Source organism: Podarcis tiliguerta (assembly GCF_965153285.1).
Source record: "Podarcis tiliguerta genome assembly, chromosome: 14".
NCBI classification, from domain to species: Eukaryota; Metazoa; Chordata; class Lepidosauria; order Squamata; family Lacertidae; genus Podarcis; species Podarcis tiliguerta.
This window is the reverse complement of record NC_139547.1, coordinates 16,719,872-16,743,331: the sequence shown is the minus strand read 5'-3', so window position 1 is coordinate 16,743,331 and position 23,460 is coordinate 16,719,872. Positions and strand designations below refer to the sequence as shown.

The 23,460-nt window shown below is 42.6% G+C and overlaps 1 protein-coding gene across 2 annotated transcripts in view; it reads right to left on the bottom strand.

Moving 5' to 3' along the window:
• Window positions 1–23,460, bottom strand: part of EFL1 (elongation factor like GTPase 1) — a 66,930-nt gene that overhangs the window by 38,046 nt on the left and 5,424 nt on the right. For both annotated transcript variants that reach the window (XM_083411856.1, XM_083411857.1), the window contains exons 5-15: window positions 23,293–23,426; window positions 22,607–22,744; window positions 20,958–21,172; window positions 16,887–17,010; window positions 15,047–15,123; window positions 14,625–14,761; window positions 13,877–13,999; window positions 13,463–13,562; window positions 7,624–7,763; window positions 6,999–7,177; window positions 6,135–6,270 (exon numbers count right to left, since the gene is read on the bottom strand). In XM_083411856.1, the coding sequence (XP_083267982.1) occupies window positions 6,135–6,270; window positions 6,999–7,177; window positions 7,624–7,763; window positions 13,463–13,562; window positions 13,877–13,999; window positions 14,625–14,761; window positions 15,047–15,123; window positions 16,887–17,010; window positions 20,958–21,172; window positions 22,607–22,744; window positions 23,293–23,426 (1,503 nt within the window). The remainder of the gene's footprint in view (window positions 1–6,134; window positions 6,271–6,998; window positions 7,178–7,623; window positions 7,764–13,462; window positions 13,563–13,876; window positions 14,000–14,624; window positions 14,762–15,046; window positions 15,124–16,886; window positions 17,011–20,957; window positions 21,173–22,606; window positions 22,745–23,292; window positions 23,427–23,460) is intronic.

The following is a 23,460-nucleotide window of genomic DNA, read 5'->3' as shown; positions in this document are numbered from 1 at the left end:
GGTTCAGTTACTATTATATATTAATTTATACCCCACCTGTTCCCATGTTGGGACTCAAGGCGGCTCACAGCTAAAAACAATCAGTGAAAAACATTGGAAAAACAGCAATTAAAAAACAATTAAACACCGAGAGAATTAAAACTATATACAGTCATACCTTGGTTGACAAATGCCTTGTGAGTCAAACGTGAGTGTTCCGGTTTGCGAATGTTCTTTGGAACCTGAACGTACGAAGCAGCTTCTGATTGGCTGCAGGAGCTTCCTGCAGCCAATCGGAAGCCGCGCCTTGGTTTCTGAACGTTTCGGAAGTCGAACAGCCTTCCAGAACGGATTCTGTTTGACTTCCGAGGTATGACTGTACAGTGGGACCTCGGTTCCCGAACGCCTCCATTGTCGTATGTTTCGGTTCTTGAATGCTGAAACCCAGAAGTAAATGCTTCCATTTTTGAACCTTTTTCGGAACCCGAATGTGTGACGCAGCTTCTGCTGAGTGCAAGAAGCTTTTGCAACGAATAGGAAGCCATGCCTCGGTTTTCTAATGTTTCAGAAGCCGAACGGGCTTCCGGAACAGATTTCGTTCAGTAACCGAGGTACCACTGCACATACATATATAAAATCTGTTTAAAACATACAAATAATTACAATACGAAACAGCCCAGCATCAGCCCTTTCATTAAAAGCAGTTGGTTCCCAAAAGCCAGGTGGAACAAGAAGGCATTCATCTGCTGGAGGAGGGACAGCAAGGAGGGAGCCAGTCTAGCTTCTCTAGGGAGGGAGTTCCAGAGCCTGGGAGCAGCCACCAAGAAGGCCCTTTCCAGTGAGGGTGGTGGGACAGAGAGAAGGGTTTTCCCCTGAAGATCTCACAACCAGGGCAGGTTCATATGAGGGAATCTGTTGTGAACCATCCTGGGATCGTCGGATGAAGGGTACCACTGTACAAAGTACAGTAGTACCTCTGGTTAAGAACTTAATTCGTTCTGGAGGTCCATTCTTAACCTGAAGCACCACTTTAGCTAATGGGGCCTCCTGCTGCTGCCGCACCGCTGCTGCCCAATTTCTGTTCTCATTCTGAAGCAAAGTTCTTAACCTGGGGTACTATTTCTGGGTTAACGGAGTCCGTAACCTGAAGCGTCTGTAACCTGAAGCATCTGTAACCCGAGGTACCGCTGTAAACACATTTTTTAAAGGTCTCTCGGATAGCTTGGACCTAAGCCATGCAGGGCTTTCTAGGTCATAACCAGCACTTTCAATTGTGCGCGGAAACAGAGCAGTAGCCATTGGAGCTGTCGCAGCAAGGGAGTCCTTATGCTCCCCATAACCAGCCCCGGCCAAGAACCTGGCTGCAGCTCCTTGAGCCAGTTGAAGTTTCTGAGCACCTTTCAAAGCCATCCCCACATAGAGCGTGTGGCAGTAGTCCAACTGGGATGCAACTAAGGCATGTGTCACTGTGGTCAAATCAGAAATCTCAAGGAACAGGTGTAGCTAGTGCATTAGCTTCAACTGTGCAAATGCAATTCTGGCCACCGCAGAAACCTGGGCATCTATGATCAGGGTTGAGTCCAGAAGCACGCCCAAACTCAAGTTATGGATGCATCCCTTTATGTAAATGACCGGGAGTTGTTTTGCCTCCTGGAAATATAGACTTTTCTAAAATAAATAACCCCAAAATATGTACCAGATAGAGCCCCACTAGTTTCAGGGAGAAGACTCTCTTTGGCAATAACCCACATCAAAGCACATCAACAACATTCTGACCCGTAAAACGGTTTTTAAAATATGAGTGGCAGATCTCTAAAAAGAGTGTAACCAGAATATGTTGCAAATCACGACGACAGTTTCCCACTGATATGGAGCAAACTTTTATAATTTTGCAGTTTACAGAGAATGTGACAAGATAGACCCTGATAAAGGAGGCAGACATTTTTGGCCAAATCACCGCAATAGTTTTATGTTCCAAAAACATTCCATCATCCCTATGCCATATCTTGATGAAAGCATCATGACAATTTTTGCTGGATTGTGCTAAAACGGTATGATTTATTCCAATTGCAACATTGGGAGGAGAAAGTTTGAGGACATTAGTGTTTTGGCAATGGCTGGTGGGAAAGGGCAAAGGAGGAGGCACGTAATGGAGCAGGGATGCAGCAGGGCAGGCGTAGCAGAGCTGTCGAAGGCAGATATGTATGTGAAAAATGAATATATATGGAGCCATCCCTCATTAATGGAAGCTCTAAGGAACACTTCAGTGGGCATCTGCACATTTTCAAGCTTTTTTTCCATGAGTATAAAGTCTAGCATTTTGTGTTTTAAATAGATAAAGTCAGTTCCCAAGGTTGTCACACCCTACTGCAGCCCTAGCCAACAACCTGGGGCCCTATAGATTCTGTGCACTAAATTCCCATCAGCCCTAGACATCATAGCTGCACTGCTGGCTGGGACTAAGGGGAGCTGTAATTGACCAAATTTGAAGGGCGCCAGGTTGGCAAAAGATGCTTTATACAGTTGATTGTGAAATCTGTGTATAAGAGAAAGAGAATATCGTTTGGCAGACGGAGGAAGGAGATGCAGGCTTTCTATACAAAAAAAAACCACTCAAAGGTTACAACATACCTTATGAGAAAAATTAAAATTCAAAACTGCTTTGTATCCCTTATAACCCATAGAATACAAAACCCAAATAATATTAAAACACAATGAAAAACAAATGTTTCTATTCAAAATCTGATACCAGATCAGCAGTAAGCTTCCCAAAGTTCACTAGTTGGCTTTTAATTCCGCTTGAGGAAAAAAAAATCACCACTTACAGATGGTTTACATTTAGAAGACTATTTAATATACACATGCACCTCGGGCAAAGATGTTTGGCATCTCTCCCTGAACCAAATTGCCAACTGCATGGCATTTGTTTGTTCCAATGGCCTAGTTTCTTTCTTTCTTTCTTTCTTTCTTGTTTTAAGGAATTAAATTGTGTTAAAAGCTGAACCTATCAAACCACAGAGCCTTGGAGCTGGTTCACAAAATTTAAAAAGACAAGCATCAGGTGTGGCACCCAAAGCCATCTACAGTTACTTTTGCACTTAGGTGGAGATTGTGATGTGTGAATTAGCCCATCCACAACTGTGGCTGCTGCAAATCAGCAACAATTTTTGCACAAAAGAGCCAGCCCTAGGAATTGCTTCTACACAACCACATTAAAGTGTTTTCTTCACCTCTCTGGGCATGTTTGTGCACAATACTAAAGCATGGCTTAGCTCACAAGACCACGCAAAACACTGGGTTCGCATGCTGCCCTCCGCTGCCAGCCCAAGAAGAAGCCTGCTGAGTTTAGTTTTGCTTTCAAAGAATCTCAGCTTAGTACAAATAGGGTCCCCTGTCTCTTACCACCCGAGCAACTTCTGCTTTACTTGAAGCCTGTGGCAAATTTACCAAAAGATGGAGAATAAAATCCCCTGACAATTACTGAAAATTATTTACCGATATTTAAAATGCTAGCTGATGTATAAAAATTACATTTGTCAGGGGCATTACTGAATGAAGTGTTAGCTGTAGGTATGATATTTTGCAGGAGTGTATCTTTAAACAATCTTCCTATCCAATGAAAAACACTGTGTCTTTGTAGCTGAAACGGGCACCTTTCAAGTTTAGTCTAGAGATGTAGAAGATTGAGATGTTAGAATTTTGAACTATAACACTGACAACTGCAGATAGGAGATACCATTTTAAAAATACCTCCTCTCCCCTTTGCAAAACACACAAACACACAAAATTTAACCCACCCTCTTCTCCCTGATGCTTTTTACATAGGCAAGCATTCAAAAAATGTGATTTCCCACCTGCAATATGAAGTGGTACAGCAGTTTCTTCCTCACTGTGCTGGTTGAACAATTTCAGACATTGATCACAACAGGACTAAGAACAGATACATGCTTCAAGTACCATAGGCCCCTAAGCAACCTTCTAGCATGTGTGTGTGTGTGTGTGTGTGTGTATGTGAATCAAATTCATCTTACATCAAAGCTCTCAATAAAAATCATACCAACCATAAGATAAATTGGGGGTTAATTACACCTAAGCCAGTGATGTTCATAATTGGATGATGTATATTTTTGAGAGCTTCCATGGTGTGGTGCTAGCAACCTCTTTTAAAGCAACTAAACCTGCAGTCCTACACACACTCACTGGGAGCAAGTCCAATTGCATTCAGTACGGCAAGGTAAACATGTGCAGGCATGCAATGTAAAATTAAGGCTCAGCCTTTAAAAACTTGGCATTTTGGAGAATCAAGTTTGAAGAATCTGTCATTTATCAGGTTTTACAAAACTAAGTTACAGATCTAAGCCATCATGGAAACTAAACATACAAGAAATCAGGACACAGGAAATTTATTTAAAAAGGCAAGAAAAGTTATCCCAAAATGCTTAATCAAAACCAGTTTTGATAAAGCAGAGCTCTGCCGATATTCGTCATTTTACCAACGTTGATGAAAAGAAATGAATATCACATGGCTTCTGAGGCAGCATTTTAAAATCAAATGAGTTAGGGAAAGACATCTGGAAGGGATTTTAAGTTTCCATGGTAAACAAAGATTTGGAGGGGAAATTTAGTTTCCCACATCTTTTAGGAGATAAATATCTATTTCTGGAAATATGTAATATTAATGTTGGTCACAAAAAACACAGCATATTTTAAATATGTTAAGAACTGATATCTACTTGAATGTCACCACCAGTGCATGTGCTAAAATCTAACCAAATTTAGAAAACTCTCCAATTCCTCTGTGGTTAATGACTATACTGAACTTCTCAGGCACTGGGTGTTGTTCACGGTGCAAAAATGAAAACACACACATCACAGGATACAGAAGAGTCAAATAGATGAGCAATTGACAAAGTTACCAAGACAAAACTATTATTCCCTCTTTATACATACGAATGATAGAAAATCATTCCTATCCACTTTTCTGAGTTCAAAGGTTCAGAAGAATAGGTCTGGGTGTATTCTTGCTTAGTCTAAGGAGAACAGCCATACAAAGTTGCCTTATATGGAGCCAAAAAACTGGTCCATCTAGTTCAGCACTGTCATTTCTGGCTAGCATTGGTTCTCCTCTAGAGTCCCAGCCCAGCTGCTAAAGATCCTTTTAAATGGACCAGTGCTGAACATGGGGTTTTCTGCATGCCTTGCTCAGTGGTAAAGCACAAGATTTGCAAGGCAAAGATCCCACATCCAATAACTGATGGCAGTCGGTGAAACAGAATAAGTGTTACCCAAGAATATGCTGTTGGACACCAACATGACTAACCGTCAAGGATGATGAGAGCTTAAGTATCTGGAGGGCAGCAACTTGGAGAAAGCTGGGCTGGATGATCTAACGGTGTGATCATGACAGGGGCAAGAAAGGCAGCATCATACGATCTGATGACCTATGGAGTCTCTTCTCATTCTATTCCAGATTACTGGTGTCCTTTGCTAATATTGGCATCAAACTGCTGGTTCTTACTTCATATTGTCATTTCCTTTATGCTGTCTTTTAACTAGATGGATTTTATTATTTTAGAGTCCCTGTAAACTATACTATGGGGAGCTGTTCTCGCCAAAGGGGGGGGGGGGGATTTAAAGGTAAAGGAACCCCTGACCATTAGGTTCAGTTGTGGACGACTCTGGGGTTGCGGCACTCATCTCGCTTTATTGGCTGAGGGAGCCGGTGTACAGCTTCCGGGTCATGTGGCCAGTATGACTAAGCCGCTTCTGGCACACCAGAGCAGCACACGGAAACACCGTTTACCTTCCCGCCGGAGTGGTACCTGTTTATCTACTTGCACTTGATGTGCTTTTGAACTGCTAGGTGGGCAGAGGCTGAGACTGAACAATGGGAGCTCACCCGGTTGCGGGGATTCAAACTGCCGATCTTCTGATCGGCAAGCCCAAGGCTCTGTGGTTTAGACCACAGCGCCACCCGCATCCCTAAAGGGGGTGTGTGTACAGGAATTTAATAAATAAATGTATTTTCAAATGCAGCCTTCAGAAATAAGGATGTTGCCCATCACTGGCACAATGGCAAGCACGTTTCAAGAAATGCATCTTTTATATATGATAGCACTGGAGGACAAAATGAAAACAATTAAAAGTATGCTCACCCAGCACGTTCCCTGAAGGCACCTCGTGTAGTTCCTCAAGTCCTCTCCCCATCAATAGGTAGAGATCTTCTAAAGTGCAGCAAGTCAAATGAGGCACTGAAGGCAGGTTATCAGCAGCAGAACATCCTACAGGAAGCTGTAGCCAAATTGAAATGTATGTAATTTAATTTTATAATGTACGTTCTTTAACTGCTGATTTGATTTATATCTTGATTAGCTAGGGCCGACTCGTCTTCCAACTCTGAATTTCAGGAATAATTCTTACGTGTTTTTTATTATATGTACACTTCTTGGAGGTTTTTACTATTACTAAATCCCACATAAACAAGGAAATAAACATGGGGAAGGAGAGAAAATAGAGCCACTCAGTAATGGATACTGTTCTAGAAAAAAAAGTTCTCAACACATTTTTCTGAAAAAAACAAAAAGGCAACATTAAGAATAAACAAGAACACTTTCTTCCTTTACATTCTAAGCTGCAAGAAAAAGCTTGATTACAAGGTTCTCAGAAGTAAAGAAAATGGAATACCACAAATCCCCCAATTATTATTATTTCCCCAAACAGGCAATGCCAAGCTAAATTATAGGAAACTTTCCTGCTAATGCCCAAGACAAAAGGAGAGTGTGGCTGGTAAGGTTCATGTTTGCTCCGAACAGACCCAAACAAGAGCCAAATGAGACAGAAGTTGGGATGCCACGCATGCAAAAAACCTTAAGTGTGATCAGCAGCTGAAGGCACAGGGCCAGATCTGTTTCCATCCACCAGCCCACCTCCCCAAGTGCCAAAGGTTGTCCATTTCTGGGTGGGGTAGGAGATTGAACTTTTCAAAAGCACACTTTGTGAGATAAGGAAAAGGGGCCTACCTTGTGCAACGACTCAGCTGGATCATATTTTGGTCCAAGAACAAAGAGCTTTTGTCCCCTTCTCACAACTCCACTGAACACCCTTGCAAAAGCCACAAAGGGGTCCTTATTTTCGGCTTCCCGTTTTGCAGCAGCCAGGGTCATCGTCTCCATTTGACTTGTAGGTGGCTGATCATCGCCTAAGGAAGGGTTGAGGTGCAAACATTCATTTCTCTATTTCTATTCTGCTTCATCTTGCACTCAAGACTGCTTACAGTAACATGCAGCCATTAATGCAACAAACCAAACTTATGCCAATATCCAATCAACTGGATAAAAATGGCACCATACTTGAATCCAAATGCCTTTCCTCTGTTCAATCATCTAGTGAGCAGGGGTCAGGAGTGATATGGATCTTCTCTACCCAGCCCAGGGCCACTACTGGGATGAAAACCCATGGGTGTTCTGTACTCTTCACCCCAAATCAGGCTGGGAAGGCTAGAGGCAAAGGTTTGGCGGGCTGATCTCGCCCATAGGCTGATCTGCCAAGCTTTATTTAGAATGACAAAAGCAAGAGCATTTCATCACCTATCATGAATCAAACACATCCACCGAACCTTCTTCCCTGGCATGTGTTTCATCTCACCTGTCTTTAGAACTTGGTCCACTGTATTTCCTCCATTCGTCTCTTGTGCCAACTCCTGCCCCTGATTTGCTGCTAACTTCTCAGCATGCCGTCGCCTTACAAGATCACGTCTTTGGGCTATTTCGTCTTGTGACAGAGGCCTATGTATCATTTGAAAGAACATTATTTTTTTGGAAAAGCTTTTCTGGACAGCAGATGCCACCTTTGCAGTTTCTCAAGAACAGTTCAGAAAGTATCCTGACAGTCTTGTAAAACAATATAAATCAGAGCAATCAAGGAAGACAATTGTCTCGGCTTATGCTGGTGGCATTTCAACAAACTCATCACATCCTCAACTGGAGGAGTATGGCATCAACTGGAGGGGTATGGTGAGCTTCACCACCACCCAGTTGGGATTATATCTTATATCCTTAGCATAGTGACATCATCATGGAAGTTTTCCTGGCTGCTGTTGGGGTTTCTCTAGTGCAGCAGAAAAAAGGAAGTAGCCTTTCCATTTGCCACACGTTAAAGGATGAGTAATTTTTAAAAATGCAAGTCAGATATTCTCTCCAGCTGCTGGCAGGAAATTTATGCAGTAGGAGGCTAAAAATCAACTACCTGGATATCATGCCAATGACGAGCTGTTATACAGCATCAGTCATTAGTTTAATTGCTTTATAATAACTTATTGGAATTCTGAATTTTAAAAAAAGAAAGGGCATGCTTCAGTTTCAACTACGATTAGCCTGTGAAGAAAATAGCTTTTACTTATATAAGGGTAAAAATTAAAAGTGGCTCAGGGACCCTTCCTTTTCAATTGTTTAGTAGCCACTGGACTATTCAAAGACTGACTCTGGTTTAAAATTGATTCCACGTGTGTTGGTTGGATCCATGTGTAGATTTATCTTCCCTGCAAACAAAAGCTGCACTTCAAAGCAGCCGCAATAAATGCTTCCCTTCCTCTTCAGAGACCCCACTTTACTTTGTTAATTTCATAAGTAGGTGCTATCCACAAATACTGCCCTGCAGTTCTGACAGGATGTGCTGCTGAACATTGTCCTTGCCCCATAATAGATGGAGCTGCTCAGGGTCAACTTAAACCACCAATGAAGTACAATTCACAGCCAAGGGCCTCGGCTGCACTACAACGCACAGAGCCCTTTGATGCAGATTCATGTCGGTATTTATTCAGAAGATCGCACAGAGATCTTTGGGAGCTATAAAAAAAAATTACATTCATTTGATGACACAATTTGGAAAGTTGTTACTTGACACAGAGGCTGTGTAGCTTACAGATCACTTTAAAAAACATCCTTCGGGGAATAGGAGATTGTAAAAACAAGCAAGTTAAGGGATAAAACACACACACACACAAGCCTTTGAGTTGAAGACATGTAAATAAGCTGCTAGCTGAAAAACAAAAGGAAGCAAGAACATGCAGAACTGAATAGGCAAGCAACAATTTCGTGGCAAGTTCTGCTCGAAGAAGTAGGATTTAGGCAGATGAAGGAGAGAAAGGGGGGGGGAACCTGTTGTGAAATCTTCAGAATAATTCTATTTACTTGTTTTTAGGATTTGTACCCAGCTCTGCAGCCAAACCTCCTCGAGTGGCTTACGAGATTGCTTTTTGTGTCACAATAAAGCCAGCCATAAAACACCACAAAGAAAAGAGCAGAGAACTATAAAAACCATTTCCAGCAGCGCCTGTCAAGAAGCTCATCTATTTGTCTCTGCTAGAGCAAAGGACCGTTTTAGGAGCCGTCTCTTGACTTTCCCTCCTTCAAACCAGGCAGGAGTGATGGGCATTGAGTGCCAAAAGTGTAATAGAGGGGTGGGGGGAGGGACAGCCAGACAGACAGACACTACCACCATCCACGAAGACTATAGACCTATTGCACTCGGGACAGTACGAACTACCCCCTGCGATGCAGGAATCTCAACTAAAGCATCCACGACATGAGAGATTTTAAAGTACAGTTTGGAAGGCCATCTGCCATTGACTAGAGACCCTCGGGGTCCCTTCCAACTCTATGATTCTATGATTCTTAAGCACTCTCACTGTTGAGAGGTAGTGCGCCACTGTCTCCAAAGAGCAACAGTAATAGGAGAGGGCTTATTGCTTTCATGCCCTGCTTGTGAGCTTCCACAGGGCATATGGTCGGCTGCTGCAGGGAAGATGGAGTCTGGGCCAGATGGACCTTTAGTCTGATCCAGCTGCCTGCTCTTAAAAAAAGCAGGTCCTAACAACAAAAAGCTTATGATCTTATTTTAGACAGTAAGGAAGACCGGGGGGGGGGGGGGTGAGTGGAAGGGGAGGGAAATACAAAGGGCACCAGAGGACAGGTACGCAGAAATGCAATTCAGAGGTGGAAGGCTAAAGGGTTAAGCCAAAAGCTTCCCTGAGGAGGCATTCAAAGAGGGTGCGGCAATGCCATGCTGAGAGGTTCCTGGTATAAAAGGGGGGAAAGAGAGCATCTGAATTGCCCAAGCTCTTTAGAGTTGCAGGGAAAAGTTATCTATGCAGTATAGACTACTGCCAGACAAAGCCAACTCAGAGCGCCTCTGCCTCCTGCATCCATGTCTTAGCAAGCAGATAACTTTTAAAGACGGCCAAGAACAATGACCCCCTGATAATTAAAAGACCATTTAGTGCCAACTATGAGCATGATCCTGCCAAAGGTAAGCACTTGGAATCCCACTAATTTCAACTGATGAGAGAATTAGACGCATGCTTAAATCACCCAATGAAATTAAGCAGATTGGAGGAGGGGACTTGGAGGTGTGTGTGTGGGGGGGGGGGAAATCAAGCTGTTATTAAAATAAAACCAATTTAGGCAGCTGTAGCTGGTTTCAAAAATGTGACTTGATACACAGAGCAAAAAAAGGAAAAAGAATCACCGTATACATATAATCTAAGACTAAAAATACCATATGAAGCATACTTCTAAAAACTTTCTTTTTACTACCTGGATTGTTAACAGTTCACAGGATGTAACACTCCAGCTACTCTCTGTAAGAGACATCTGTGAAAAGCCCCCCACATTTAAGGATGTAAATCCCACTTAAGTCAAGGGTGGCTAATCTGTGGCCCTCTGGATGCTATAGGACTACAACTCCCATCACTCTGACCATCTGCCATGCTGGCTTGGGCTGATGGAAGCTGGAGTCGAACAATATCTGGAGGTCCACAGGCTACCAACCCCTGCTTCAAGATGCCAAGTGACACTTGTCATGGCTATCTACTAAAGTGATCTACCTAGTGAATCTTCCAGGTGCCAGGCACATCAGTTTGGGCCTGAAAGTGAAGGAAGGAATCTTCCAGAATGTATTATGTGAGTGAATATGGGATTCTTAGCTTAACACCAATGAAAGCTCACCAAGTCATAACTTGAGATATGCATACCAGCTACCTCTCCATATTCTCTGTCCACATAGAATCATAGAATTGTAAAATGCTGGAGAGGTCGCATTGCAATAGGCACATACCGCCACATTTGGTGGGAATGCCCCAAAGTCGAATCCTTCTGGATATTAGTGCTGCACGACATTCCCAAAATAACGAAACAGGTAACAGAAGCAACTCCATAACTCGCCCTATTAAATATCTTCCAGGACAACAAAACACACTACAAGGAACTCATAAGTCACTTACTTTCGACAGCTAGAAATATCATAACTAGACACTGGAAGGACCTATCAGGAATGAACATAGACCACAGGTACCAAAATGTATGGGAAACCGCCATACTAGAAAAGTTAATCAACAAACTCAAACCAGCAAGAGGACAAGCTACGGAGGATGCCTTCACCTCAGTGTGGTTCCCCTTTATTACATACACAGGACAATGACCTGTCCCCTTTAAGAACATACAAATCAATATAGCTAACCTGACCCAACAACCTAGCCCGCCTCCCTCACACAAATAAGCCACACCACAATCAACTAAACACAACCAACCAAGCTTGGGAACCCCTGACCTCTCGCAATATCAATAAAAATAATTAAATAAACAAATAAAAGACCTACCCATGTAATGCAGACACAACTCGCCCACACTAAGAATAGACCACAGAATGAAAGAATAATATCCCTATCTCTCTCCCCTTTGCCCCAACTGCAAGATGTCTATGGCAAAAATGTCTCTCACCAAACGTAAACCAACTGTGAAAAAGACTATGAACTGAAAGTGGAGACAATAGATGCATTTATCCGTTTGCTTTTTAACATAAAAAACCCAATTTAAAAAAGAATAATAGGATTGTAGAATTGAAAGGGACCCTGAGGATCATCTAGTCCAACCCCCTGCAATGCAGGAATATGCATTCGTCCCATACGGGGATCAAAACTGCAAGCTTGGCGTTATCAGCATCACGCTCTAACCAACTGAGCTATCCAGGCTCACATACCAGTTGCAATCAAGTTTTGTGCCATATGCCTTCACTGTGGCATTTTAGAAGGGTGACAACAAGAAGCAGGGTATTTACTCCAGTGGCTCCCAAGCCTTTGGAACAAAGCACTTTAATAATGTGAGGAGTCCATCTTTGTCAATTATCTGTATCTGCTGCAAATAACTTTTATTTCAGCAGGCGTTGGGTTGAAAATATTTGAACACACACAGAGAGACAGTACATTCAAACATACACATGAAATGATCATGTGTCTCGACAACACTTCATCTTCCACAGAAAGAATTTAAACTACATAAACATAGAACTATCAAGGCATTTAAAATACTTTTTAGTGCTGCAATCCACCCCCACTGCTTGCTACCTCATGATCATGAACCCAGGAAGAAGCACCTGACTCAACCTAATTTCACTCTTATTCATAAACTCCTGCTGCCGATTTGCAGAAGTAGAAGCAAAATCTACGCCTGTTGCTATAAAAATACATTGAAGTCCACTTACAGACAGCTGAATACCACCATCTAGTGGTCTAAATACCCAGTGCTGCTTCAAGCCAAAAATTATTGTGTCTCTTAAATTAGGGTGCAAAATAATAATAATACGCCCATAGGCGTTCCTAATACTGACCACGGCACCCCATCTAACTGGATACAGTTCAGTCACTTTCAGAGCCCCAAGTAGCAATCTGGAGTGACGCTGATGGAACGGTCCAAGCTTATCTAACCAATGTTTACAGCAAGCCGTGTTTGGAAGATGAGGCATGCAGAGACATCAAGTTGTGGCCTTTTTACTGCAGGTACAAAGCCTTCCTCCCATCCCTCCTTCCTTTGCAGTTTTTCCACTGTCATCACCTCTTTACCCAACTGAGTTCAAGAGGCTCCTCCTGTGCAGAAAGCAACAATTACACTGGAAAATCCTGCATTCACATACTATTTAATGATTGCACAAGGAAATTCTATATTTACTTGCATGCAGGATGTTTTATTGCAATCATTGCTTTCTATCTAGGAGAGGTATGAAGGTGAAGGAGTAAAAGAGAGGAACAACTTCTGAAGTTTACATGGAAACAGAAAGTGGTCAAAAAGCTTACAAAAGCACCAGGAAGAATTCATAGCTTCTCCACATAAAACGAAAACAAAATTAAAATTAACTTGTATCATTTGAGCAAGATATAGAGATACCAATTTAAATTTGTAATTCACTTTCATACAATGTCCGTATGTTGACCGTAACTGTTAACTCTTTGACAAAGCATTTATTCTTTAAACCACAAATAAAACATTGAACAAGTCTGCATTTACCAATGCTTTCTTGAGAACAGCTGATTTAGTTTCAGATATGGGCAAATAATTTTACCAGGCGCAGATCAGAAGCAATCTAGACTTGTATACTGTGAATTAGCGTCTAATGCCATTGAGCAGGAGGAGTTCAAATGGCATCATTTTCTCACCTTGGCTTGTTCTGTGGCAATGTCTTAGCATCCACTGCAAACATTTTGGAAACAAAGACAATGACTGGGGCAGTTTCTTCACTGCTGCATTTCATAAACGCTAAGCAAACATAAAACGAGAGAGTTACATGTTTTCCCATGGTCTGATGAGAAAGTCTCTGGCTTTATATTTTATTTGTTAAATAAAAAATTAGTGAGTGAATCAAGGAAGGAAAATTGTATGAGATTTCAGCCTGTGCTTCTGAGCCAACTTGCAGCATGGATGCAGCAAGTTGAATTCTGCCCAGATTGAAAACCAAAACATCTTTTAGGACATTTAGTTTTTCAATTAGGAGACACCAGGGTTTATGGACTTTTTAAAAATGAGACTCATCTGAAAAGGACTTAAACCACAATTTGCCAAAATGTACTTACCATCTTTCAGGTCTTGAGTTTCTTGCGGTAGAGAATCAAATGTTTTAGCTCCAACGCACAACAGTTTTTCCACTCTCTCAGCTGTGATATCAAGAGGACTAGGGAGTTTATTACAGACCATGGCTTAAAGCACAGTGCTAAGGATATACACCTTAAAAAGGGAGGATACAGACAGGAAGCTGTGCAGCAACTATAGGCTAGTATCCAGTAAAATCAAAATACAGACCTTGGACAGGGGTTTGCCCAAAGCCAAGACTTGTCTGATGACGCAAATATGAACCGTATCTAAAGCATTCGAGGGGATGGATCCTTGGAGGCACTAGGAAGCATGGGAAGTAGGAACAGAAGAGCAACTCAAGTCTCTCTGGCAGTGGTTGGATGCTCTTGACAGCTTAACTCCCTCCCCACTGCAAGTTGACTATGAGATGACTAAAGCAGACAGGAAGCTACTGGGGCTGATGGACAATACTAGGGGAAGAGCCGTAACTTATAGCCTCTGCTTTGCATACAGAAGGTTCCCAGTCACCCCCCAACATCTCCAGGTAGGGTTGGCAATGTCCCCTGTCTGAAACCCAGTCAACATAAGCAATTCTGAGGTAGCTTGACTCAGTGTAAGGAACACAGGACGTTGCCTGTATTCAATTCTCCAAACCCCCCCTCCCTCACACAAACTGGTGGACTAAACTCTAGTGCATGAAACAGTATAAGCTTTTAGTAAATGGTAAAAAAGCTATTTCCATAAGGATACAGAGAACGGCCTCTGATATTGGGAGCCACTGGCTGCAAATGGCATTAAGCTGAACCTTCGGATCTGTGTGCCGCATTTCACGGGCACCAATTTTCAATCCCAGGGAGGAGACGATTTTATCAATTTTCTCCTTGTCTCTACAAAGAAAGCATACACCCTGCAATTACAGCACTGCATCTGATCATCTTAAAAACAGTAACAAAAAAAAAACAAAGAAGGCCTTTGGGCAAACCAGCCTGTTTCTGTTGTCATGTGGAAGCTCACCTTCCTTCACTTAGAAATGACCCGATAATGCAGTTGAGCAACAAGGGCATTTAGCATAAACAACAGATCCCCTACCTGTTGTGAAAAGTGAAATTCTGAATTGGCATTCCCCACCTCTGCCATCAAGAAAATGAGACTCGGGGATGCTTTTTGTTTACCTGTTTGTAACTGCTTCATAGAGGCTCCATATGTTTTCCAGCACCAGATGCACAAACAAAGGCTTCTTTCCTTTCAACTGGAAGAAAGCAGCAAGACAAACTTAGGATGCCCTTTATAACACAGGGGGGAGTTCAATTCAGACAATTACAGGGGTAACACCCACATGTGGACCCATAGGTTGAGGATTCACTATAAGTTCTAACTAACAGAGAGTTGAGGGAGGGAGGGAGGCCCACCCACTTGTCCTCTGGCTCAGAGCAACTCCCCCTGTTACTTTAACAACCCATATTTAGCAGGGGCTACCAGGCTGGCCTGGGTATCCCAGCAATGGAATCCACGTTGGATCCAGGAATTAGAAGAGGGACTCAATCATACAGCCTACCCCCCGCCAAAAAAAGACCCCTCTTGGCAGTATCATACTTGCAATATTCCAGATTATCAATAATTGTTTTCTGAATGTTGCTTCTCCATCCTATCATCTACCATGGTTCAGTTGCAACAAGAGCAATCTACCAATCTGTTCTTCCATCCCTGAACTGAAAAATCTTCAAGTACAGCAGCATGCAAGGATTTGCACCCACGTCTCTGTCCAATCGTTTGTCAGCTGTGATTATTCCAATCACCTATTGCAGTGGTAACTACATCCGCCACTGCCCTGAGTGCATGTGCAAGGCATTGCACCAAACCGTTCCAGCGAATGGGAGGCTTGTTCATCCAAGGAACGCATTTTGCAACTTCCACAAACAGATTATGTGATCAGTGAACTGGATTGAATCTTAAAAAGGTAAAGGTACCCCTGACCATTAGGTCCAGTCATGGACGACTCTGGGGTTGCGCGCTCATCTCGCTCTGTAGGCCAAGGGAGCCGGCATTTATCCGCAGACAGTTTTTCCGGGTCATGTGGCCAGCATGGCTAAGCCGCTTCTGGCAAACCAGAACAGCTCACGGAAAAGCCGTTCACCTTCCTGCCGGAGCAGTACCTATTTATCTACTTGCACTTTGGTGTTCTTTTGAACTGCTAGGTTGGCAGGAGCAGGGACTGAACAAAGAGAGCTCACCTCATCGCAGGGATTCGAACCACCGACCTTCTGATTGGCAAGCCCTAGGCTCTGTGGTTTAGACCACAGCACCACCCGCATCCCTACAGATTGAATCTTAAAGGTTAAAAGGTAAAGGTACCCCTGCCCGTACGGGCCAGTCGTATCTGACTCTAGGGTTGTGTGCCCATCTCACTTAAGAGGCCGGGGGCCAGCGCTGTCCGGAGATACTTCCGGGTCACGTGGCTAGCGTGACGAAGCTGCTCTGGCGAGCCAGCACCAGCGCAGCACACAGAAACGCCGTTTACCTTCCCGCTATAAAGCGGTACCTATTTATCTACTTGCACTTAGGGGTGCTTTCGAACTGCTAGGTGGGCAGGAGCTGGGACCGGGGCAGGAGCTCAGCTCGCCGCGGGGATTCGAACCGCCGACCATGCGATCGGCAAGCCCTAGGCGCTGAGGTTTTACCCACAGCACCACCCGCGTCCAGATTGAATCTAAGGTTTGCATAAATAATATATAAGCATTGGTAACAGAGTCTAAGGTCTAGTATACAGATGCCATAGAATGAAGTGGCAGAGATCCAAGGTTGTAAATGTACATTGGTGAGGTATATCGAGAATCATCATAACAGCTGCAATATACTACATATTTGCTTGACCGGGGTGATAAAGATTAAAAAAAAAAAAAAATGTTCAGAATCCCAGGAAAGTGGCAATACTGCATACTCAGTTGCTGGCAAGTAACTTTTTTGGTAGGGAAAAAAGAAAATTAAGAGCAAGTTATATGCCAGTGAACTCACCTGGTCAGTTTTCATGATCTTCTTAGCTTTTGTATTTAGATAATAATCTCCCCACAGGGTTTTCAGCAGTACTGAAGCTTTGATTCCAATCTTCTGGCTGTACAGCTTGGCAAAATGCTCGATGCTGGGTAATAAGCAAATATAATTTGTTACCCAAACGTATCAAAACTAAAGCACTTTTCAAAAGAAGGCATCTGCTTCAACCTACATAGCAATCATTTTACATATTTGACAAGCGTAGCTGTATTCTGTCTGCAGACCAGATGCTCACATAGCATCCTTGCAGTGACAGTGAGAACAATTGGCATATTTTAAGTCAGATGTCTCAGAACACTCTAGTGAAAGAACAAACACCAGCATGCATGCCTCAAGTTCCTGACCTCACTGTAGGTAGAGGAATTCATACATGAATGGTCATCACTTGATGACAGCAGCACCATCATTACAGTGGTACCTCGGCTTACATACGCTTCAGGTTACAGACGCTTCAGGTTACAGACTCCGCTAACCCAGGAATATTACCTTGGTTTAAGAACTTTGCTTCAGGATAAGAACATAAATCGTGCTCCAGCGGCGCGGCAGCAGCAGGAGGCCCCATTAGCTAAAGTGGTGCTTTAGGTTAAGAACAGTTTCAGGTTAAGAACGGACCTCCGGAACGAATTAAGTACTTAACCCGAGGCACCACTGTACTTGCTTATGTGAATGAGCCACCACATAAATTAGGGTTGCCATATTTCAAAAAATGAAATTCCGGACACAATAGTTGTTGAGCTTTTTTGAGCAAAGTTGTTGAGCTTTGCAAAATCTCAGAAGAAAAGGTGATTTTTTGGGGGGAGCAATTTATAATGAAATTCGCCAAAATCAACACTTCCGACAAGGGTTGCCATATGTTCAGATTTCCCCAGACATTCAAATGATTTCCACCCAGGCGCTGTTTACGAGGACCGAATACCAGCTATGCCCAGAAAATTCCAGACGTATGGCAACCCTAACATAAATAATACCGCACCAGATGACAAATCAGACTGAACACTTTTTGTGACCTTTTATCTCAACATATAAATAAGATCAAAACAAGAAAGCGGCAATTCTATACCCAGTAAAGAAGGACTGAGCCCTGTTGAACTCATGGACAGGTATTGATACAGTTGAACCCTAACATAAGGCAAACACACAGATGAAGGCATTTTCAACAGTGGAATCCACTATTGCATCATGTGATTACACTGGGACATCAGAAAAGCCCCACACCTTGCAGGTTTTAAACAAGTTTTAAAGGTCTACCGCTTTACTACACTTTTAACCAACTAACATAAGTGTGTAGTATTTTGGCCATATTTTGATCATTTTATAGTGTGTTCCTTTTAGCTACCAGTTGTTGGGTACTGTTTAGAAATTTTACGTTGTTTTATAGTATTTTAAATTGCATTCTACTGTATGTTCAATATGTAGCTTAGGAAGAATGTTTTCTTGAAAAGCAGTGCAACAATTAAGTTTTTTTAAAAGAGTATCAGCACAACAGTATGCCATCAGCTATGTTTTGTCCAAAACTCTTATTCTAGAAAGCTACAAATAAACTCCAGCTATTTGTAAATGAGTTCCTAATTTGCCTTCCATTTCCAAATCAAAATTAAATGAGTAATTTTACCATCAGCATTTACGCCAACCTCTTAACCAAATCATCTTTGAACAAAGCATCAGCATTCAATTTTGATGCAATTTCTGTTTGGACTATTAAGTTGATCACTAAGTTTTTCTTTTATTTTTCCGGATTTGTAAAGGGTTTACTCCATAGCTTTTTCTTCTCCCAAAGATAGCCCGCAAGGCAGCAAATGTTTAGGACAAGAGTTTTCTTCTCCTAGATGGGCTACCTTCCCAGGTTCACGAGCCCCACCTGCCCCTCGCTTCCTTCTACGGCACATGCAGAAACCACCTTCTTGACCCTTGGATCCACTATTGGTCTCATCTATTCAATCAACCCTGTTTCCTATACAGTGGTACCTCTGGATGCGAACGGGATCCGCTCTGGAGCACCGTTTGCATCCTGAAGCGAACGCAACCCGCATCTGCGCGGGTCGCAATATGCCGCTTCCGCGCATGATGTCATTTTAAGCGTCTGTGCATGAGGCGAAACCTGGAAGTAACATGCTCCGTTACTTCCGGGTCGCCGCGGAGCGTAACCTGGAAACGCTCAACCTGAAGCACATTTAACCCGAGGTACACCTGCAAGACAAAAGCTTCTTTCATCCTCTCTTCCCTAGCGTGAAAAAGCAAGAGAACTTGCGACAAGATTTCAATTTCTGATCATCTACATCCCACTTCTGTGCATATAAGGAGGAGCTGATTAACATTTAATGTTACAACTGCCTTGGCTGTAGCTATCCTGGTGCTACAAAGTCATTTCCTGAAGCAGAAACGTCTGAAGTGAAGATGAATGCTATTAAATGCTCACCGTTGCACACAGGGAGCCTGACAGGCTACAGCTCAAACTGTGTTTTCAAGTCGAGATGTGCCTGCCCTTCCCGCTTTACATGTCTGCTGCGGAAAATGCTTCTGCAGCCTGAGCAGCGACAAACACAATTGTTGGGTAAGCTAGGAATCAGCTCGAAGATGCAGACAAATGGGAGGCAGTAAAGCCGGGGTTGCTGGCCTCACAGAGCCTGTGCAGAGTGCAAAATTAGACCCCTGTCAACCAGAGATGTATCATGCTGGGAATGACAATAAAATCTGTCAAATTGCCTGTGCTTACTTCCCTGAAAAATATAGCTGAGTAGCAAGTTTGCATTTCGGCATGGAAATAATCAGTTTTGCACTGGTCTGACCTGGACGGAAGGCCCAAATTTTCGTTCCTAGGTTTCTCGAGTCCCAATATTTTCTCTTAAGTGTGACAATATTTGGGAGTGCTTCAAATCATACCTCAGAGAGGCCCCCCACTCAGTGTTTTTGACAAAAACACGATCAGCAAAAAAATGTTAACACTGATCAATGTTTTATTTTGAAAACTTTGAGATGGTATTTTAGCTTCCTGTTAATTGTGTTGCTTTGACTGTGTACTTTATATTTGACCTTCTTCAGAAATGTTTGATTCTGCATTGTTTTATTGAGGTTTAATATGCTGAGATTTTTCTTAAAAATATAAAGCGTTATAGAAATAAAATAAAATAATAACAATAATAATAATAATCAGATTTAACAGCATTAAAATGCCATGGACAGATGGGTCCTAAGCCTATTTATGTGTTCCTCCACCAGCATGCAATTGACTATTAGGAGGCTGAACAAGCATTTCAAGGGTGAATAGCAGATGACTTTTTTTTGTAGTTTTATTCTTTTTTTGGTCTAAGCTTTACACCTACAGTGGTTCCTCGCAAGACAAAATTAATTCGTTCTGCAAGTTTTTTCGTCTTGTGAATTTTTCGTCTTGTGAATTTTTCGTCTTGCGAAGCATGGTTTCCCATAGGAAATGCATTGACGGTTTCCCGTAGGAATGCATTGCCGGTTTTTAAAAAAAGGCGCAAGACGTTTCGTCTTGCGAAGCAAGCCCATAGGGAAATCCATCTTGCGAAGCAACTCAGAAAATGAAAAACTCATTCGTCTTGCGAGTTTTTCGTCTTCCGAGGCATTCGTCTTGCGAGGTACCACTGTATTTGCAATTTTAAGCACCCAAGGTAGAAACAAGCAGCTCCACTGAAATACACATATGCTTCTAGCCACAACTCAAAATGCAGGTTTTAACTTTTAAGAACTCTTAAAGCAGTCTAGACAGAAGGCATCTGAAGGAATGCTTCCTCTTATGAATTCTGATCTGATAGAAAGACCACACTGAAGTAGTTCTTGCAACGGAAGCAGACTGGGAATCTTCAGTGCAACACTCTCTAGATGGAACCATCCACTCACCTGTGGATTTATTTATTTTTACTACTGTCTATTAAATGATTAAGCTCTGAACCCCCCCCCCCCCCCAAATTTAGTCTGCGCTGCAGTAAGATGTATACAAAGACAAAACTGAAAACTTCATCCACCCTAATGAAAATATATGATCAAATTACTAATAAGCATCTATAAACTCACCCAAATCCCCAGCCGTCAATTGCACTAGCAAATACCACGTTCCCCTGATCAGGTGAAAAGTAAAGATTGGAATCATCAGAAAATTCCAAGCCTGCACTCCAGTCATAAACTTGGTCACCATGTGAAGAATCAGAAGTCAGCTGAGTTTCCATTTCTTTCTCCGCCCTTTCTTCAAGAACTTTCGATGTGAAGAGTGTTGCAGTGATTGCATTCACCTAGAGAGACATTCCACTTTATTTTCATAATATCCTACCTTCCTGCCCCTAAAGAGGATTTAAAGGCAGCTTAAAAGCAGAATTCCTAAAACAAATGTTTATGGCCACCAAAATACCAGAAATACAATAATTATTAAAAACCATTTCAGACAGCAGTTACACTATCAAAATTAAAACAAACAAAAAAATTCATGGGTGGGGTATAAATAAACAAATATAAAATTATTATTATTATTATTTCAGGCAATCATCCCAGAGGTTCTCTGAAACCTGAGCTGCTTTTGCTATTTTGCTAAAATCATGAATAAGCTGGTCCTCTGAGCAGTCTCAGAGCTATATATTCCTTCAGAAGATCCTAGTCCTCATACTTGGGTGTTTTAGCAGGGTACTCAAGAGCAGAGCCTCATCTGATGGTCCAGAGCACATGAGAAATAGCAGATAGGAAAAAGATAATCCATAAGAGCCAAGCTGCACATTACAGTTAAGGTATTTTTAACCAACAAGGAAGAGCGTTGTCTCTTTCTTTAGCAAAGGAGTGAATTTCAGTGGAAAGTGGTACAAGGAGTAAAATTTTAATCCTCACACCATGGGTCCAATCTAGATAGAGAGAGAAAGCAAACTGAGATATGGCCCTTAAGGAACCAGATGTAGCTAGCTCTAAGGACACTAGTTAAAAATCTCGTTCCAGACTATTTCGGTTGATTAATTTGACCAGAATGCTAACAATAAGCCAGTGGAGCTGCTTCAAACTTGGTGGAATATATTGTCTGTGACGGACACCGTTTAATAACTAGGCAGCTGCATTCTTGAACTTCTGAAGTTTTTGAAAATACTGTCCTTCAGAGGATATTGCAGTAATCCAGCCGTCCCCAGGGTGAAGGGACCAGGGTGGCGCTGTGGGTTAAAGCCTCAGCGCCTAGGACTTGCCGATCGAAAGGTCGGCGGTTTGAATCCCCGCGGTGGGGTGCGCTCCCGTTGTTCGGTCCCAGCGCCTGCCAACCTAGCAGTTCGAAAGCACCTTCAGGTGCAAGTAGATAAATAGGGACCGCTTACCAGCGGGAAGGTAAACGGCGTTCCGTGTGCTGCGCTGGCTCGCCAGATGCAGCTTGTCACGCTCGCCACGTGACCCAGAAGTGTCTCCGGACAGCGCTGGCCCCCGGCCTCTTAAGTGAGATGGGCGCACAACCCTAGAGTCGGACATGACTGGCCCGTACGGGCAGGGGTACCTTTACCTTTACCTTTTTAGCCTTCCCCCATCCTGGTGCCTTCTAGATGCTTTGGCTGGTGCTGCTGACAGCTGTAGTCCATCTGAAGTTTGGGGAAGGCTGAAGTAGTCCAAATAGGTGCACACAATGCCTATAGTTTACTTGCTGTCCTTTTCCTTCTACAACTATTGCTGATCACAAATAATCAAGCTACTTAGAACTCTCATACCTGTTCCAAGATATTCTTAAGGTGAGAATATGCTTCCTGAGGGGTAAACTTGAGCTCCATTATGAGACGGTCTATTTTATTAATGACCAGAACTGGACGAATATTTTCTAGCCAAGCCTGCCGCAAAACTGCATGAGTCTAGAGCAAAGGAAAACAAGTATATTGACACCGTGCCATAAAACAGCTGAGGAAAATATGAGCTACTGTGTAACCCTGGCCTGGTAACCGACCCTTGGTTAGGAATCTGGGTTGTATGAACCTTTCTTCCAAGCCTGCATTCTTCATGTAAACTCCTGGCTTCCTCCCCCATACTGCTTCAGCATTATGCACAAGGATCGCCAACAGTGGTTAAAATTAAACCAAGTTTGGTTCGTTTTGCAAATCCTGACTGAAGTAAAGAGTCTGACCATTTTCCTCTTGGAAGATACACCGATACAGACATCAGTATGTCAATTTCTACCAGTACACTAATATTACATGGCCAACAAAAATATATTCTTGTCTTCCCCTCCCTCTCCTTTGCCACATATTCTGAACTCCATCTTGAACACAACACTGCATTTTAAATTACCAATGCATTCTAAATATTAGCTGATGATTCCACGTACTAGTCGAACGGTGGTATGTCCAAATGAGAAGATTTTAATTTATTTTCACCTGTATCTGAAGTAGGTTTTCCTCATTACCTGCGGGCAGACTCCTTCCACAGCATCTACCACAATGATGCAGCCATCACAGAGTCTGACAGCTGTGGACACTTCTGAAGAGAAGTCCACATGGCCAGGGGAGTCGATTAGGTTGATCAGATACTCCTGACCATCTAGAACCAAAGGAAGAAATGCTTTAAAAGCAAG